The sequence below is a fragment of the Camelus bactrianus genome, chromosome 7, assembly GCF_048773025.1.
Source record: "Camelus bactrianus isolate YW-2024 breed Bactrian camel chromosome 7, ASM4877302v1, whole genome shotgun sequence".
NCBI lineage: Eukaryota > Metazoa > Chordata > Mammalia > Artiodactyla > Camelidae > Camelus > Camelus bactrianus.
The window spans coordinates 58,929,774-58,950,695 of NC_133545.1; the positions used below are offsets into that span (position 1 = coordinate 58,929,774).

Sequence of the window (20,922 nt, forward strand, 5' to 3'; positions counted from 1 at the left end):
CTGGACCGTGGCTTATTCTGCTTGGGTCTCCATGGCCATGAGACTTTGGGAAGCCTCTCCGGCCTCATGAACATTAGGAAAGCAGTCGAGGATAAGGAAGCTCTGGAATAAGTTGCCTCACCAAGAGCCTGCTTTGCTCACACAGCAGAGAAGGCAGGAGAACCAGTGCGGTGGGCAGTCCCCATCCACCTCACTGAGGCGAAATACTTCACTCCGTCTCTTGTCAACCACCCGTCGCAGCAGCAGGGCTGGGCTTTGAGAGTCAATGGAACAGTTGGCAACAATATGTTTATGGTCCATCTAATAGATATTGAGACATTGCAAAAGCTGCAAGGAGAAATTAAATGAGAAAAACACAATTCTTTCCCACAAGGAGCCTATGTATTAAATGAAAAATCAGTCTCTTTAAAAAAATTTTTTATTGAATTATAGTCTGCTTATGATGTTGCATTAATTTCTGGTGTACAGCATAGTGATTCAGTTACACACACACATACATATATATATACACACACATATATATATTCCTTTTCATATTCTTTTTCATTATAGGCCATACAAACTGTTGAATATAGTTCCCTGTGCTATATAGTAGGACCTTGTTGTTTATCTGTTTTATATCTAATAGTTAGTATCTGCAATCCCCAAATTCCCAATTTATCCCTTCACCATCCCCTCTCCCTTTCCCCTCTGGTAACCATAAGTTTGTATTGTTTGTGAGTCCATCTCTGTTTTGTAAATAAGTTCATTTGTCTCATTTTTTAGATTCCACGTATAAGTGACATCATGTGGTGGTCTTTCTCTTTCTGGCTTACTCCACTTAATATGATGGTCTCCAGGTCTAACCATATTGCTGCAAATGGTATTATTTCATTCTTTTTATGGCTGAGTAGTATTCCATTGTGTATGTGTGTGTATACACATACACATATCACAACTTCTTTACCCATTCATAAAAAATCAGTCTCTTTTGATGCATTTAGTCCATGTGAGAGGAATTCTGGGGAAGGAGAGAGAGACCAGTGTGGGACCAGAGAGAAGGGAAAGGATTGGTCCAGGGGAGGTAGGGACCCTGAAGATGGAGGTCTCTAAAAATGAAGAGTTGTCATTTGAGAGAAGAGGAGGAAGAGAGAAGACTTTCTAAGCAGGAAAGAAATGGGCTGAACAAAGTAGCAAGGAAATAGGAACAAGGAGAGAACCCCCAGTGAGTGGGCTTCCTTGCTTAAAGCGAGATGATTACAAGCACAGAGCAGAAAAAGTCTGTTCCTTTAGGGCATAAAGCAAAGGGACTTGAACAGAGTCCTGAATCCTGGGTTCCACTGCCTGCCTGTCCTCAAAAGGAGCAAGGCAAGGAAGCAGCAAGTGTAGGCTTCACTTCATTGTGCCACTGCCTCCTGACTGTCTCTGCACTAGGACTCACCTTATGTGACTACAGATACATAAGCACAGCCTGTAAGTCCTGAATGGAGAAAATGAATGCTGGCTGTTTCTCATCCTGCCCCTTGTATATATGGGAATGCGTCCATCCATTTGATCATTTATGCAATAAGTACCAAGTACCCAATAAAAGCTAATTATTACAACTGAGCACTTACGGGGCTCTGGCCAAATGCATTCGTGTCTGCAGCAGAGACGGATCACTGCCTTCCATTTTTCTCACTATTTGAACCCCCTTTGTACTGGGATGACAGTGGGTCCTGCTGAAAGACTGTATTTCCCAGCCTTTTTGGCAGATGTGGCCACAGTTCTGGCCAAGAGTAGTTGGATACAAGTCTTCTGGAAAAGCTCCTTAGAAGGGATGTAGACTCGGCCTTAACCCTTCTTTCTTTGGGCTTCCTGAAACGTGAACGTGTTAGTGGAGCGTCTCTCGCTACATTAAGGCGGGTGAGGGTGACATCCAGGCGCTGTTGATGGTGGACCAGGAAGCCACAGGCAGCCGCCTCTCTGCCGACAGCACGAAGTAGCCGTGCCAGGCTGTTACTGCCCCGTCTCCTCTTCTTGTACGAGATAAAAACCAGTGCCCACTTCTCTTGTTTACGCTGCCCTCAATCCCTAAGTGACACAGTCTACTATCTCAGTCAGTCCTCACCACCCCATGCTCTTAACATCTTTAAGAGCGGGAAGAATTGATAACAAATAAATAAGCAACACCAGCAAAGAACCTTCCTACCTGACAGTTAACTCACAGCATCCAAGAGGGGAGAACAGTTCAGTGTGTCTCCCTTAGTCACTTACCGGTCTATACTAAGTGCTTATAGAGCCAACCTTATCAACCCCTCCTCTTTTCCTTCACCTGCATCCTATCCATCTTTTGGTGTCTTGTCTCCTCCCCTCAGGACTCTCCTCCTTCTTTTTGGCTCTGGACCCAATGCACAGCCATCTGGGCTCTCGGTTGTGTCCTGGCAGAGCTGGAACGGAGCGGGAGTCGGAAGCGGGGGGTGGGGTCAGGGTCTGAGAGCCAAACAGGTTCAGGTGAAGGGCCTCTAAGCAGGGGAGAAATGAGCTAAACAACATACAGAGGAAGTAGGAAGGCAGAGGGAGCAGTGAGTGCATGAAGCTGCTTCCTTAAAGAGAAAGGATTAACATGGAGGAAGGAAGGAAAAATCTGAATGTAAAGGAAAAAGGCTTGGGCAGAATCCCAGGATTCTGAATGTAGGAGGATTAGACTGGAGGGGAAAATGTCTTTCATGGGTCTGAGGATAAAACATCTGAAGATAAACTGAGATGTTTATTTCAAGTCTGAGGCTAAAACATTTCATGATAGACTGAATTCTGAGACTGATCCCCTTTTAGTATAGTCCATTGCATTACTGCCCACCAGAATATTTGTTCGCCTGTGTTACAGAAGATCCCCCATTATTACCTTAGTCCACACCGATAGAGTGTAAATGCCTATCCGTGAGCTATCAAGTGAGTGTGTGACCGGAGCTGCCTACAGCAATCAGGGTGCTGACTCACTAAGCCATAAACTGACTGTAGATAGCAGCACGTTCCAGGGCTGGATGGCTCAGACGTCTTTGACACCTACTCTGGTTGCATCACCTCCTTTCCCTCAGTCCACATTTATGGCCCCTGAGAGTTCCTATGACCAGTTGATTGAGGAAGAAAAAAATTCAGTCCTGATTTAAAGATGTTTCTGCACAACATGCTGGCACTGACCAGCAGTGACCGGCTTTAGCATTGTAATCCTGGGCAGAACTTCCAGCAGTTTGATTGTTCACTTTGCACCAGAAGATGGACAAAAGTATGTATTTACATTGATTGATGGGTAGTTGTTAACAGTTGAGTCAGGACATCAGGGACTTGGATACTGGGAGATATCAGACACGGAGGTCTCGGAAGGGATAAGGGTGAACCTCTCAGAATGAACAGAGTGGGAAAATATTTGTATCCCATATAACTGGTGATCAAAAGTCATCAGAGGAGGTTCCCAATAATGGGGTGAACAGATTAACATGGTGTGTGGATGTCAGCCATTCTCTCCCCAGCAACCCCAGTGCTTACTCAGTGGCCCCATGTACAAAGGGGCCGTGATGGGAGGAGTGGAGGTAGCCCCTCACCAAGGCTGACCTGGCTGCCACTATTGCTGAGTGCCTCATATGCCAACATCAGAGATCAGTGCCTGCCCCTGATGTGCCAGTACTCCCCGGAGGGACAAGACAGATGCCTGCTGGTAGATTCATTACATTGGTCTCTTCCCTGCATGGCGGAGGCAGGGTTTGTCCTCACTGAAGTAGGCTATAGTCTGGATATGAATTGGCCTTTCCTATTTCTAGTTCGCTGCCAGCACCATACCTTGTGAATCTGGACTGCTTCATTCATCATCATGGTGTTATGCAAATATCACTCCTCATCAGGGACCTTATCTCAGAGCAAAAGAAGTGAACAGGGAGTCCATGCGAAAGAAATTCATTAGTTTTCCAACACCCATCACCTACAGCTGACCTAGGAGAATGATGGAACAGCTTTATTGAAGACTCAGCTGTGGTGCCAGTTGGGAGATAATATCCTGAAGGTACAGGGTTCTATTCTACAGGATGCAGTTGACACTTATTAATCAGTGACCAACATATAATATGTCTCTCCCATAGTCCAAATACATGGGTCCAGGAACCAACATACGGAATTTCTGTGGTTCCCCTCACTGCTAATAATCCAGGTGCGGAATTTTTTTTTTATTGAAGTATAGTCGATTTACAATGTTTCAGTTTCTGGTGTACAGCATAGTGATTCATTTATACATAAATATATATTCCTTTTTATATTTTTTCATTATAGGCCATTACAAGGTATCAAATATAGTTCCCTGTGCTATACAGTAGGACCTTGTTACCTCTTTTATTTATATAGTAGTTAGTATCTACAAATCCCGAATTCCCAATTTATTCCTCCCCATCCTCTTTCCCCACTGGTAACCATAAGTTTGTTTTCCATGTCTGTGAAGACTTGTCTAGACAGTCTACAGACTGTCTCTGTTTTGTAAATAAGTTCATTTGTGCCTTTTTTTTTTTAGATTCCACATAATAAGTGACATCATATGATATTTTTCTCTTTCTGGCTTACTTCACTTAGTATGACGATTTCCAGATCCATCCGTGTTGCTGCAAATGGCATTATTTTTTTATGACTGAGGAGTATTCCATTGTGTAAACATACCACAGCTTCTCTATCCAGTCATCTGTCGATGGACATTTAGGTTGCTTCCATGTCTTGGCTATTGTAAATAGTGCTGCTATGAACATTGGGGTGCATGCATGTATCTTTTCAAATTAGAGTTTCCTCCGGATATATGCCCAGGAGCAGGGATTGCTGGATCACAGGGTAAATCTATTTTCAATTTTTTAAGGAATCTCCGCACTGTTTTTCATAATGGCTCAGTTGCAGAATTTTCAGTTCCTATCCCCACAATTTTGGATTTTGCCAGTTTAGAAGGGAGAAATATTTTCATCAATGGACGTGGCTAAGAGTTGACCCCAGCTCTTGCAGTTATCAGCTGTTGGACCTCTAGTAAGTTATCTCATTTCTCTAAGGTTCAGATTTTCTGTCTATAAAACGGAGAAAGGACTAGCATTCCCAGTCATAGGGAAGTTGAGATTTAAATGAATCCATGTACATCCCAGTGCCTGCCATATAATGAGCCTTCTCTGTTAGCTGTATGTGCTGGCTAGCAGTTTATTGCACATCCTCTCCAAATCAGGTTACATCACCAACTCTGTAATAATGGAGATTGCAACATTCCTCCTTTGCAGTGAGCACAGTGTTAAGCTTTGTCAGTGGAAGGTTATCGCAGGAGGAGGGATTTCTCTCCCTGATCACACAGGGCTGTCATATTTGCTTCTGGCTCCTGTGTGTGGCTGTCAGTGGCACGTGTGTCGGGATATCCCGTGGTACTCTGCCCCACCTGTATGCCCAGGATGTATGGTCTCCTGTCAGGCTTGTAGCCTGGCCTGGCCTGGTGATCATGTCACAGCATGGACCCTGAGCACCCCGAGCCTCGTGGCGGTGCCCACAAGCAGGCTTCTGATGCGCCAGCTCGCTGTGTGCGCCTGACACCAGCCTCAGGCTGCCGGCTCCCCCTGAGTTTATTTCTCAAGGTCTTGCAGATGCGTGCACTGCCTTCCCCAGGCCGCACACTGCCAGCGAACAGGATCCCTAAAACCCCAACTTCCTCTGCAAGCCTGCCTGCCAGCCTCAGCATACCTGCTAACAGGTAGTTTCCTGCTTGCTCAGCAAATATAGTCTAGTTCTTGCCTGGGCAACGGAGTAGACATCTCTGCTGTTGTGTGAGCGGCAGCCACACCTCTCCTGTGGGCTCTGAGTCCCAGCCTTGGGGAGGGCCCTGCCTTCCAGTGTCCTTCCCTGGGTTCTCTCCCTCAGCCCTCCGTTATTCTCAAGAGTTCTCTTCATATCTTTAGAGTGACTTCCCTATTGTGTTTAGTACTTCTATTAACCTTTCTATGTTCAAGTGAACGGTAGCTTCTGTCTCCAGGATGGATCTCACACACTATTTTTAGATACTATTATTTCACTCAACAAATCTTTACTGAGTTCTTGCAATGTGGGCAGCGCTATCCTAAGCAGTAACGAGATATCGGTGAACAGGACAGAATTCCTGCCCTGTGAACTTGTATTCTCTCTAGGAAGACAGATTGGGGCATCAGAGTTAAATGCTGTGCGATGTCTTTGGCTCTAGAAGGTAAAAGGGTGCCACTCACGTATTTCATAACGCTAAGCTTTGAGGTAAAACTCACATCTCCTCCCTACTTCAGAAATGTTGGTTTAAAATATTGACTAATTCAAATCCAGTTCATTCAAATGTTTTTACCATAATCTTTCTGTTGTATTTTAAAATCAAACTGCTTTTGAGTGAGGCTGTCTTGCAAGTTCACTATGATATACATTTTGAATTTAAAATTTTACTATGCTTATACCCTGGCACTGGTTCTCCTTTCAGTCATCTAATGTGAGTGACACTAGGTATGTCATTAATATGCATATAGTTATTCTTTCAAAGTTGCTTAGCAACAATTATTCAACATTCAGTTCTGATTAGCTTTTGCACTAAGATGTTTTGAAACCCTGAAAAGGGTGTACTATTTCAGGTATCTAGCATTGAATTCTATTACTTCTTTGCTAAGATAGCACAAGTTAATCTTACAATTTGTACAAATATGATACATTTATTAAAACCCATAATAACTGTCGATTGAACCCAGCATTTCTGCATGTTTCCGTCAGACCTGGAGATAGCCAGAACACAAAACTAGTTGCAATAAGTGAATTTGTGTTTCAAATTCACTAATGCTGAGAGTCAAGAGGCATTTCATCAAATAAATTTTGAAAATAGAAGAATGATAAATGTGGTTAGGCTAGATAAACTTACCAGCCTCTTCAAATTCAATAATTTTATATAAATCTAATTGACATTACGAAAACCTCTAGTTGTTCTGCTATCTATTCCCTATCTATTATCTATTACCAAAAGAATCAAATTAGAAACCAAAGAGAAAGTGCAAACAACCCTCAAGTGTTGTTCATTGCAGAACCAAGTTTATTTGAAACACATCAGCAAAAAATAGTGCAAAGGGCTAGAAAACAAAGAACTTAATATAAAAAATGAATTAAAGCAACAAGTGCAAACACAAAAGTAACATTCTTTATTTTCCCTAGCAAACAAGTATGTTCTTATATTGACCAAGTTCATCAAGTATTATGAATATATCAAAATTGTGGAGTTATGCTAGAAGAAGCTAATTATGCTAAATGAAAGAATACTTGTGGTTGATCCTTAAATGAAATAATTTGTTTTATTTATTCATAATTCGTTATTGTTGTTGTTTGTTTTTAACAAGGCAGTAGAACTCAATCCCAGAAATTCATCAGAATTTCCTAGAGAGATTTTTAAAACCCAGGGCCTGTCCCACATGGAATCTTCAGTGAGCACCCAGTTATTACTATTTTTAAAGAGCCATCAACATACTCAACAGTTAAATGCTGTTTAATAAGGCCCAATATGCAGAGTGCGGGGGTGGGCTGGGGAGTTGTCAATATCTTTGTCTTCCCAGTCTTTTTTTTCTTTCCTATGATCATAAGCAAGTATCTCCAAAAGCCTTTGTCTATGTAGAGATTTTATTTTATTATTTCTCTCCTTCATTTGGTGTTATTTTATTTTTTGGTGTTTATATATATTTTTATTGACATATAGTCAGTTTACAACATGTCAACTTTTAGGGTACAGCACGATGCTTCAGGCATACACGAACATACATATATTCGTTTTCATATTCTTTTTAACCATGTTACTACAAGATATTGAATATAGTTCCCTGCACTGTCCAGCATGAACTTGTTTATCTATTCTATATGTATCAGTTAGTGTCTGCAAATCTCTAACTCCCAATTTATCCCCTCCCGCCACCCCCACAACAGCAACCACAAGTTTGTTCTCTGTGTCTGAAAGTCTGTTTGTTTTGCAAATAAGTTTATCTTTTTTTAGATTCCACATAGGAGTGATATATGGTATTTTTCTTTCTCTTTCTGGCTTATTTCACTTAGAATGACAATCTCCAGGTCCACCCATGTTGCTGCAAATGGCATGATTTTATTTTTTATGGCTGTGTAGTATTCCATTGTATAAATATACCACAGCTTCTTTATCCAGTTATCTGTCAATGGACACTGAGGTTGCTTCCACGTCTTGGCTACTGTAAATAAGCTATGACCATTGGGGTGCATGTATCTTTTTGAATTAGGGTTCCCTCTGGATATATACCCAGGAGTAAGGATTGTTTCTGGTTTGCAGCTGCTAAAGTAATTCTTACATGAACATCCTTGCATAGTATCCTACACCTCCACAAGTGTACAGGATTATCTAGTGTACATATGTAGAAGTGGTCTTGTGGGATGTAAAGTAATATTAGTTAACAGTACTAGCACTTAACAATGATTACAAACACTTTCTAGTGTTTATTATTTTCTAGGTATTGTTCTGAGCTGTTCACATGCATTAATTAACTCATTGAATCATCACAAAAATCTTATGAGGGCAAAAATTGGTTCCAGGGAGCATGGGCTGGAGTAGGAGAGACAGAATCCTACTCTTTGTGTTTAAAGACATACGCTAAAGCTCACAGAACTAGAAAGATGGGATTCAAAGCCATATAGTTGGTAGCAGAGTCTGCACTCCACAACCACATCATAATGCAGTAGTATTTATGGACTATAAACATCTTCAAATTTGTAAGAGAGTGTCATAATGTTTTCCAAAGAGGTGATACTAATTTATACTCCCACTAGCAAGATAAGGTATTTCCATTATTTCCCATCTTTGATAATGCTTGTTATTGTCAGTTTCTTTATTCTGGTTAATCTGGAAGTTGTGCAGTGCAATCTCATTGTGGTTTATATGTGTTTATTACAAATGAGGCACGGGATTTTTTTTGTTTACCGATCATGTGGTTTTCCTATTTGTGAATTTCTTGTTGAAGTTTTTTTTGCCCATTTTCTATTGGACTTCACACTTTTCTCATTGATGTGCAGTAATTCTTTAGGCATTCTGAATACTGTTTCTTTGGCCATTATATGTGGTGCAACCTTCTCTTCGTATTCTAAGGCTTGCATTTGCATTCTTTACTGCTTTTAAAGAAAAAAAATAACATGTTAATATATGCAGATTTATTCACTTTTTTCCTTTACAGTTAGGCTGGTTATGTCTTACTTTGAAAAATCCTCTCCCACCCCAACATTTTGATGATATTCTCTGTATTATATTCTTATAGTGTTGTAATTTTGCCTTAAACATTTCAATCTTTAAGGAACCTACAAACAATTCTAGGCATCAAAAAAGTGTTGTTCTCCCGCCCCCCACCCCAAACAAATTGTCCCAGAACCATTTATTGAAAAGGAGTCCCTTCTCCACCATCATTATGGCAATGGCAGTACCACCAGTGCCGTTAACCAAACCCCCGTATAATAAGGTGCTACACTGTCTCCATAGCTATGGTTACATTTGGGTCTTTCCCAGGCAGGGTAAATTCTAGTACATTGTCCCTCTTAGAGTGTGCCTTGACTATTTTTGGTCCTTTGCGTATTCATATAAATTTTAAAATGTGCTTGTCAATTACAAAAAATTTTGGAATTTTGATGAAAATCCCATTGAAATTACAAGCCATTTGGGGAGACTTAAGATATTTATAATACTGAATATTTAAATCTTTGAGCATGGAGTACAACTTCATTTAAGTCTTCTTCGGTGTCTTTAAGTAAAATTTCAGTTTTCTCTAGAGTTCTGAAGATCTTTTGTGAAATTGCTTCTAAGTATTTAATACGTGTTGGCATTTTAATCATACTTTTATACATTTTCATGTTTGTTGCTGCTCTATGTAGAAATGCAAGTGATTTTCATATAGCAATTTTTGCATCTAACAAACTTATGAAATTCTCTTATTCATTCCAATAATTTGTAGATACCTTTAGATTTTCTACATACACAATAATATTATGAGACTAACAGTTTTGACTTGAAAAGCTGTGATGACAGACTGCCTTGTCTTTTTCCCAGTTTCAAGCAGAGAGCTTTCAAGGATTCATCATTTTTGCTGCAGATGTTTGGTAGAAACCCTTTACTCAGATTGATGAAGTGCCCTTTATACCTGGTTTGTTAAGAGTGTTATTATCATGAATGAATGGTAAATGTTAAGCAAATGCTTTTTCTGCATCTAGTGAGACGGTCATGCGTAAACCTCCTTTAATTTGATTATGTGGAAGATCATAGTTATTTACTGTCTAATGTAAAAACATCTTTGGATTCCTGGCATAAACCTGACCAGGTCATGATGAATCATCCTTTTCTAGATTTGTCTTACTGATACTTAGAAACACAGAGGCAAAATCCTAAACTAAGTGAAATTAGCATGTAATTTTCCATTCTCATACCATCGTTCAGTATCAGGAGTTTGCCAGTCTCATAAAATGAGTTAGTGAGTAACCCTCTTTTTCTACTCTCTGGAAGGAATTAAGTTTGGAATTATTTATTGAAATATTTGGCAGCACTCACCAAAGAAGTTATTTAGGCCTAGAATTTTCTTTCCAGGAATATTTATTCAATTAATAACTATAGAACCATTCTTTGTCTGTTTTGGTAAGCTATGTATTTCTAAAAATGTGTCCATTTATTCTACATGATAAAAATTTACTGGCTTTTAGTTCTTCATAATGCCATATATATTTAACATTACAACAGAAATAGTTATGTCCTCTTCTTCACTCCTGATACTGATTGTATGTTCTTTCTTTTAACCAACTTTGCCAGAGATTTGTCACTGGTAAGTCTTTTTCAAGAATGAACATTTGATTTTTTAAAAATTACTTTCAGCCCTTATTTTGATTTTCTTCCCTTTCCTTTAAGATTATTCTGTAGTGTTTTTGTAATTTATTAAGTTAGATGCTTCTCTCATTAATAATCAGCCTTTGTTTCTTTCTGCTAGATACACTTAAGGTTATCAATTTCCTTCAACCACTGCTTTAGCTAATAACTCATAAATTTTACTAAGTATTTCACTAATGTTCAGTTTCACTTATATTTTAGGCTCTGTTCAGATTTCTCAGTTGATTCATGGGTTACTTGGAACTGTATTAATGTCCTAAAATATAGGGCTCTTTAATCACTTCTTGGGTAAATACCAAAATGATCCTCCTAGTGAGCTAAACCTTTCATTATATGAAGTTACTTTCTTTTGCAGTGTTTCTGCCTTAAATAATTTTTTTAGATATTATATCTATGTCAGGTTATTTGTGGTTGGTATAACTTTTACCATCATTTTACTTTACAACCTTTGTAGTTTGTGCTTTAGATGTGGTCTCTAACAGCAATAACTGGTTTCATTTTTCAACCAGTTTAACAACCTGCCTTTAGCTGGATAACTCAGTCCACTTATATAGTTAGTATAATTTTTAATACTTTGGATTATATTTAATATCTCAATTTTTATCTCTCTAGTTAGCCTCCCTCTTCTATGTTTTTCTCTTTACTTTCCTTATTTTATAACAAGTATTTTTCCTGTTTCATCTTCCCCGTCTACTGGCTCGGAGGTTATATACTCATTTCTATATGACAGCCACTCAAATGTTACATAGAAATGAGTTATACGCTAGAAATCATATTTATACTTGAAGTTAGTCTCTTCTCAGACCATTTACACTTAGAGCATTTATTCCAATCACTACCCTGACAACTTATATATTATTCTTGTGTTTTTTCTATCCCTCCTTTTTTAACCCCGGGAAACATCAGTATTATTACCTATGGTAAATGTTTCTTTAGATTAATCCATATTTACAACCATCTTGGTCCTTCATTCCTTCTTTCATCACCTTCATACCATATAAAGCGCATCCTTTAGAATCCCCTTTCATAAGAAACTGCAAGGTGGCAACCTTTGCTGCTTTGTAGTCAGAAACTGGCTACATTCCACCATCATTCTTGAAATGTATTTGCTAAGTAGAGAATGTTAAGTTGAACGTTATCTTTCTCTCACACATTAGCGACAGTCACCCAGCTGCGTTCTGACTGCCGTTACTGCTGGTGAGAAGTAAGCGAAAGGAGACTCGCTGATGCTGCTCTTAGGGTTCTCCGAAGGTGACTTCTGTTTTAGCTGCTTTTGTAAGTTTTTGTCTTTAGCATCTACTGTTTCACTGTGGTTTATCTAAGTGAGGAGTTCATATTTATCTGCTTTGGAAAAATCTGTGGACTGGTATTTTTCATTTATCTAAAAATTCTCAGCAAATCTCTCTCCAAATATTGCTTCTGGGCCACTACCTATTTGGAACTATTACTGGCTATATGTTAGACCCTTTTTGCTTTATCCTATTGTACTTTCAAGGTCTTCTTCTATGTCACATTCTGGATCATTTCTTCTGTTCTATTTTGCAGTCATTGATTCTCTTTTCAGGCCCATCTAATCTGCTAAACCTCTCCATTGTTTTATTTTTAATTTTAGTTATTTTTCCATTCCTAGAACTTTTACCTGGTTCTTCAAATATGCTAGGTCAGTTTTTATAATGCTTTGTTCCCTGCAGGTATTTTAAAACTTTTTAGTTTTTACACATACACACTTATGTTTTACATTATATATGTGCTAATTCCAAAGTTGTTTTCTTGTGTTCTGCTGCCTTTCATTCATGATGCTAGTCTTCCTTATGGATTTTATTTAAACTTAAGCTATACTTCCTAGGAAATTGATTCATGATCCCAGCATCCTCCAAAGATGTGTTTACATCTGCCAAGCACTCATTCTGAGACCACCAAATTCATAGCCTTAAGTTTTGTCGGTTTTAGCACCTCGATGACTTGAATTTGGGGTGGCCTTCAACCTTGCACAAACACTGGAGCAGGTGTGCTTCTGGCTCACTCTTACCCTGAGGGGTGTAGTCCTTAGGGGCTGGCTTTCTCTGCCTCAGGTGGACTGTGTGCTTTGTTGTCTGTCCACTATGTTTTAAAGGACCATCAAAACCAAAGCTGAAATTCACCCTCAGGGCAAAAGAGGCTTCAGCAGTTTCACTTAGATATTATTGGCCTTGTAATTATTTAATTTCTTAGGATATTGCCAACTCTAAATGCTTCTCAGAAATGCTTTTACATTCTACCTAGAATAATCCAAATACCTCTCCCACTCCAAACTGCAAGCAGGAAAATTATATGATCAGATTTTACATATCAGTAAGGCAGTGTTTACAGCCACATGGAGAACAGTACATTAATGAGCATGCTGAAGACAAAGATGCTACATATAGGTTACTGCAGGCAAAAAGAATTCTAAGTCTAAAATATCAGACTAAGTAGAGAGAAAGTAATAATTTTGAAATAGTAAAGCAGTTTGCTTTAATTATACAAGACACCACCTCAAGATACAGTAATTTAAAAGAACTGTCAGTTAACTTACAATTGGCAATTTGGGCTGGGATCAGCTGAGCAGTTCTTCTGGTCTTGGCTGGGCTCGTTGACGGATCTGCAGGTGGCTGAGAGCTAGCTGGTCTCGATGGCTTCAGCTAGGATGACTTCCCCTCTGTTCCACGTCTCCCATAAGACAGAGATTGTTCACATGGCAGTTGGGAGTGGACAAGGCTCTGAGGCCTAGAGCCTAAGTTTACATGTCACTCCCCATATTCTTCTGAGCAAATCAAGGAACAAGGCCAGTCCAGGTTTGGGGAATTGTAAAACAGATAAGAATTCTTTATAGGAGGAACTGCAAAGTCACACTGCCAAGGGGATGTGGGTACAAGGAGTGATGGAGAATTATGGCTGTTGTACAGTCCATCACAGGGAGTTGTCAGAATTGCTGAATAGTGATGAGGCCTCCAGGGAAACTGAAATCTAGGCTAAATTACAGAATTCTGAACTAGTGAACTGGGTATATGTTAATATCATTCATTCCCTGAGGTGGGAAGAAAAAGGACTTTAATATGAGTTGGAAATGTCAAAAAGAATTTCAAACACAGATCTGATGTTTAGAAATGAGATTTGGGTTGGTGTTACAATTTAAGAGTATATCTAATTATGTGAAGCAATAGATATGTGAACTAGGAGTCCTAAAAATGAAATCCCAGAAAAACATCACTATTTGGGGGGAAAAATTATAATGTAAAGGAAGGTTAGGTGGTGTACAAACCAACAAGTAGTGATTTAAAAGCACTAGAGAATTAAAAACACTATCGAGCCTCAGAGGATAACATACCAATCTTATACTGATTAATATCCTATTAATTTTGGCAAGTGAGTGGTTATCTTGGTGAGAGCAGCAGAGGTGAAAGGAAAAGGAGACAACATTGTGGGTTTGCAAAATGGTTGGCTGCAGTGAAGTATCACAGACGAGGGCAGATTGGGATGGAAATGAAGACAGTAAAGGACTGACAGTAAGTAAACTGAGTGGTCAAAAGACTAATGAGTTCCCCATTCTCTGACACTGCTGGTTTCAGCAGTTCCCACATCCTTAGTGTCTCAGTATTTACACAGCACACCAGCAGTAAACACACACAAAACCACAAACCCACAAGAGTTTCACTTATAATACCCTAACAATTTAGCACCTGTTGGACATTACATAGCCTCTCAGACACTGTGATCATGTTGGACATTTTCTGTTAATAGTTTTTGTGTGGTATTTGCTTTTATCACAGCAATCACTAAAGCCCAGCTTCACAACGATGACTCATCCAGAAGAAATGCTGCAATAGTAAAACTGAAATACCTTAGGCTAGTAGCTTGTGTAGTGTCCTATAAACACGGCTGTGATTTCCTGCAGTTTAAAATATCCTGCAGCACCCTGTGGGTTCTCTGTGCTGCCTCAGGGCATCTCAGTTCACAATTTGGGAACTACAGCTCTATCCTTGTTTTATTTTTCTCCATCGTACTAACCACCCTACATAGTTTGTTTATTTTGCTTCTCCTCTTAAGAATGTAAGTTCTGTAGGGAAATACATTTTGTCTTTGATAACTGCTGTATTCTAGTCCCTAGAATGACGCCTGGCTTATGATGTAGGTATTTATTAGGTATATCTCAGTAGGTATTTATTAAAAGAATGACCAGGTGCAGCAGGAGTAAAACACTGATCAAGATAAGAAACAATGAAAAAAGCATGGAATGTTGTGTAATTCATAATTGCAGATGTGGCGCTTTATTCACTTCTGAATAAAGTGGGCTTAAGTGTAGCCAGGAAGATGGGAGATTGAATTACTGAAAGTGAATAATAAACCAGCAAAGAACCATGAGGCTACCAGATAAATCAACCAGATGGATTAATACTAAGATGACCAAAATGATGGCAAGACTTGAGATGAAGAGGTATGAGCTAGGTAACAAAGAACAAGGATGGAGAATTCTAAAGGGAGGGTGACAGTGCCAGGCTGAAAGGGACAACAGGAGAATCTAAAGGATCTACAACTCCCACGTCACAAGACACAGAAGCGCTGTCCTTGTAGGTGTTAGTACTGTAAAGAGTTTGAGGACATAATGTATTTGTTCATGATGAAATGGTTCCTGCATGCACGGTTAGAGGTTAAACTGGAGGGCAAGAGCTTTATCTTATTGTTCTACTCCTGGAGCCTGTTAGAATGTAAAGACTAATTACTGATTGACTGCTTATCTTCTATGAGAATCAACCTCCAGACTAAAGAGGGGCGGAAGAAAGGACTTAGAGACCTTGCAGCCCTATACAAAGAGAAACCATAAAACAGCACAGAGAAAATAGGGATCAACTGTTAAAAGAGCAAACACAATTGCACTTGAAAAATGGTAACTTCAGAATCTTACAGTAAACATGCAAAATTAAACATACAAGTCATTTTAGTATGTAATATTTTAAAATTCATAAACATTTTAGGATGTGAATGGGATTATAGTTTGATTTTTTTCAATTAATAATGAAGTGTTTTTATCTCCCCATGCATCAGGCCATAAATGAGATTATCAAGTTAAATACAGACTATTTAAGGGGTGATCTGTTACTACAAGCACCACAGAAATGTGTTATACATTACATAATCTATTATACAAATGATAATACATATAATACTGGATCTCAAAGCTTCTTTTTTAACCTTTCATTGTAGATCAACAATGACTCAGAGAGAAAGGACATTTTAAAGAATCATCATATATGTATTATTAAAGCAGAAATGATGAAAACTTACAGGGTAACAATGTATTTAGATAATAACCTTAGAAATTTCACATCTATCATTATCATGATATACTTACCAACGAAGCCAAAGCCATGAAGAAGCTAATGCTTGAACAAGAAAAGCATTAAAAACAAACTTATGTATAAAAATTTTTTCAGCAAAATTTCACAAGCTTGTCCATTTTACAGCCATTCTTTCTGGTTTAGTCAAAAAAAAAATAATAAACAAAACACCAAATCAAACCCAGCAAGTACTGTTACTTCAATAATGCAGTTTCACCCACTCCTGATCTGTGTATTATAGAGAGCATTCATAATCATTAACACTAGGCATTCTCAAAGCCTAAAAACCTTAAAGAAGCAAATTTTATAAACCAATGATAGTTAAAATAAGGGGTTCTGAAATTTAAATGCTTTGTTAAGCTTTATTGTACAGACTAAAATTTTGGTTTCTTGGATTCAGTAATACTAAATTGTCTATTGGGTTTAGTGGCTTCTTGCATCAGCTCCTGCAACTGTCCAATCTGTTCATCACGAAAGTCATTAAGTTTTTCTTCCGGTAGGGAGGTTCCAAAACATGCTTTTTCAGTTGAATTCTGTTTGTTTTCATTAGCTTGTTGCCATAGCACTGCTGCATAAACCTAGTAAAAAGAAAAAGGAAAGGAAAGGTAGAAATATAAAATTAAAATAAGATCTGTATTCATTAAGCATTGAAGGACTTGGAAGAATTCTAATTCCAAGCTACCTATTTTTCTCCGTCACTGAGTCTTCTGTATTTGGTGAAGACGACACTAACAGTATATCTGTGTCTTTACTATTCAGTGACAATTTCGAATACATTTTTTTTAAGCACCTTAAATTTCACCAAAATCCTTAGTCTGGAAATCTAGATGGTTCACGGGCAGGCTTCAGGAGCACGCATATCACTCAAAAACCATATGCAAAACTATGTATACAAACGTGCACACGGTCCTGAGGCCGTAATTTTCATCAGATTTTTCAAAGGGGGAGCCATGGGGTCTTACTGGTTTAAAAGCGGGTCTCAAAATTCATTAGGTTCATTCCCCTGTCTTAAATTTTAAAACTAATTTAAATCACATTTAGAGAGAAAAACTTTTCAAGTCTTTAAGCTTTCAATATTTAACAGCCATCTTTGATGCCAGGAAAAAAATTCCTACATTTTTCATGCTATAATTTTTCTCAATCAGCTTCAGCCTAATGTTTCAACTTCCATTGTCTTATAAAGCAGATTCTCACTCTAAAATCAATCTTTTTAATCAGGCAGGAAGTACCAACGTATTGCAGTTCTTGAAGTTAAAAGATTACGTGCACCCTCTAGGTAAGTAAACAAATTAGCTAACTCTGGATAATTCTGCTATTCTAGCTAGTTTAAGATAAATTAAAAACAATATTTTCTGCATGTTTTACAGAAACCCATTTCATGTAATTAACAAGTACCAGAAAAAGATTGCACACCCTCTAGGTTTTATAAATCCCATTTTTAAGGAAGTACATGCCCCAGAGCAGGGTTTCTCTACCTTGGTACTATGAACAAATTGGATAATTTGGAAACTATTTCGTAGTGGGGTGGGTGGGAGTCTGTTCTTGTACTGTAGGATGTTCAGCAGAATCTCTGGTCTCCACTGACTAGATGCCAGTAGCATCCCTCCCTTCAGAAATGTCTCCAAACATTGCCAAATGTTCCCTGGCAGGTAGACCTGCCCAGGTTGAGAACTACTGTCCTAAAACTTTCTAACACGTAGACAGGTAGCATGCAAAGAAATGTTCACTGTGACACTGTTAAAGCAACAAACTGGAAACAATCTAATTGTACTTCGGTGGGAGAAAGGACAAGTGTTCATTTAGAGACTTCTTCACAATCCATTGACAGTAAGTGTACTAAATGTCTGTTTTGGAGATTTATTGATGTTAATACAATCAGAATCCAAAAAAGCAGGTTTAAAAAGTATTCATTTGCAGAAATGGAGAAACCAATACTCAAATTCTTATGAAAATGTGAGAGGTTTTGAATAGCCAAAACCACCTTGAAAAAGAATAATACTGGATCATTCAGTTTCCAATTTCCAAATGTACCACAGAGCTACAATAAGTAATCAAAACAGTGTGGTACTGGTTTTAGAATAGATACATAGACCAACAGAATAGAATTGAGAGTCCAGAAATAAACCCATATATATATCGCCAATTTTGACAAGTTGTCAAGTCTATTCAACGGGAGAAAGAATAGTCTCTTTAACAGATACTGCTGGACAAACTGGATTTCTACATGTAAATGAGTGAAGTTGGATCGCTACCTCCCACCATGTACAGAAACACAAAATGGATTTAAATATAAGACTTAAATTTAAGACTTAAATGTAAGAGCTAAAATCATAAAACTCCTAGAAGAAAACTGGGGTAAATTTTCATGACCTTGGATTTGGCAATGGATTCTTAGATCTATGAAACCAAAACCATGAGCAAAAAAAGAAATAGATAAATTGGTTGCATCAAAATTTAAAACTTGTGTATCAAAGGACACTCAAAGTGAAAGGACAAATTATCGAATGGGAAAAAACTATTTGTAAACTACATGTCTGACAAGGGTTTAATACCCAGAATGTATAAATAATTACAAAAAAAAAAAAAAAGGAGACTTAAATAGACATTTCTCCAAATATATACAGACCACCAACAAGCATGAGAAAACATACTCAACACCATTAGTCATTAGAGGAATGCAAATAAAAATCACAATGAGATGAGATAGCACTTCATACCCCCTAGGATGGCTATAACAATAGAGATAATAAATAAAAGTGTTGTCCATTGCGGGTGGGAATAGAAAATGGTATAACCAATATGGATAAGTTAAGCAATTCCTCAAAAAGTTAAAGAATTACTGTATGATCCAGCAATTCCACTTGTATATATAGACCCAATAAGTGACAGTAGGAATTCAAACAGATACTGGTGCACCCGTGATCATAACAGCATTGCTCACAATAGCAAATATGTGGAAACAACCCATGTTCACCAAATGTTCCCTAAACAAAATTGATATGGACATACAAATGGAGTATTACTTACCATTAAAAAGGAATGAAATTCTGATACGTTCTACAATATGGATGAAACTTGAAAACATTATGCTAAAACTGAAATAACCCAGACACAAAAGAATATTGTAGGATTCCACTCATGTGCAATATGTAGAATAGGCAAATCTATAGAAACAGAACTAGAGTAGAGGTTACCGGGGTCTGGGGGAGAGGGAGTGGCGATGTATTGCTTAATGGGCACAGATTTTCTGTTTGGGAAGAAAAAGTTTTGGGTATAGACAGTGGTAACTGATGAACAATACTGTAAATGCAATTAATGCCCCTGAATGTTACAGTTAAAAATGGCAAATTCTGTGTTATATATATTTCTACCACATTCAAAAAAAAAAAGTTATGCAAGGACTTTTGCTTCCATTAATAGTGGAGTACCTTCTATCAGACTAACCCTCCTGCAGATAACATTATGAAGTCTAGACAAAATATAATCAGTCAGACACTGGAAGCAACCAAAGCTAGAAAGCAGAAAGGAGCTGACAGAATGAAGAATAGCAGAGAACACTGCCATTTTTATAGCTTTTTTCTGAGGGAAGATGCAGGTTGGTACTGGGAGGTGACTGAGTGCTCAGAGCCTAGTGTGGGAGAACAGCAGCAGTTAGAAAGTGAGAAAGGAAATCTCAGGGGAAAAAAGTAAGCTACAAAAGGGGAACCCTAAATTCTGCAAATAAACTCTGCCAAACCCCTTAACTAAGCACACTCAGGACAGACTAAAGCAGCCCAGCTAAGGCAAAAAGAAGTAGACACTTCAGTTGGTTCTTGTTAAAGGGGACACAGAGTTTGGAATCTGAGTTCTGCCAAGCTAACTGCTTGATAAAACAAAATCAATACACTTTGGAAGAACACAGTGGAATAATGTCTCTATGATGTATCTATCATTCACAGTGTGCAGGGAGAAAACCCAAAATTACAGGAAACAGAAAATGTGACCCATAATAAAGAGAAAAGGCAATGCCTGAAATGATTCAGACATTAAAACTAGAAGCAAAGGATTTTAAAGCACCTATTATATGTTCAAGTATATAAAAGAAAATATGGTCATAATGAATGCATAGATGAGAAATCTCAGCAGAAAATTACAAACTGTAAAAACCAAATGAAAACTCGAACTCTAAAATGCAGTATCTGAAATTTAAAAATCCTCAATGAATGGGCTTAAAAGATTCAATAAACTTAAATGTATCAGTATAAATTATCCAATCTGAAAAACTATTTTAAAATCAACTTAAGATCAGTGATCTGTGAGACAATGGTAAAACACATGTTTAAATGAAATCCCACAAGAAAAGGAGGCATTAATATCTGAAAAATAAATGTACAGTTCAAAAAGCTAGCAAGATCCAAGGAAGATAAAGTAAAGCCACACTAATGCATATCATAGTCAAATTATTGAAAAAGACCCATAAAGTAAAAATCCTGAAAAATTTATGAACAGCATGACCATTTTTAAATAGAAATATATATATATATATTCTTCATAGATATATACATAGGCACAGAATATATGGAAACAACAGACACCACTTTTGAGGACAAAGAAGGGGGAAAAGATTGGGGTAAAATTTTAGCTGTACTTTTAAAATTTTATTTACTTTTTAAAAGACTGATCTAAAGCAAATACTATAAAATG

General features: G+C 38.0%; 1 protein-coding gene and 1 long non-coding RNA gene across 4 annotated transcripts in view; one reads left to right on the forward strand and one right to left on the reverse strand.

The window, feature by feature from the left end:
• The window catches only part of LOC141578169 (uncharacterized), a 332,741-nt gene that overhangs the window by 274,364 nt on the left and 37,455 nt on the right, over positions 1–20,922 (forward strand). For all 3 annotated transcript variants that reach the window (XR_012508201.1, XR_012508200.1, XR_012508202.1), the window contains one exon: positions 17,458–17,515. This is a non-coding gene — a long non-coding RNA (uncharacterized LOC141578169). The remainder of the gene's footprint in view (positions 1–17,457; positions 17,516–20,922) is intronic.
• The window catches only part of SDHAF3 (succinate dehydrogenase complex assembly factor 3), a 67,931-nt gene continuing 63,582 nt past the window's right edge, over positions 16,574–20,922 (reverse strand). The window contains exon 2 of the mRNA XM_010972336.3: positions 16,574–16,817. Within this exon, the coding sequence (XP_010970638.1) occupies positions 16,614–16,817 (204 nt within the window). The 3' untranslated portion in view covers positions 16,574–16,613. The remainder of the gene's footprint in view (positions 16,818–20,922) is intronic.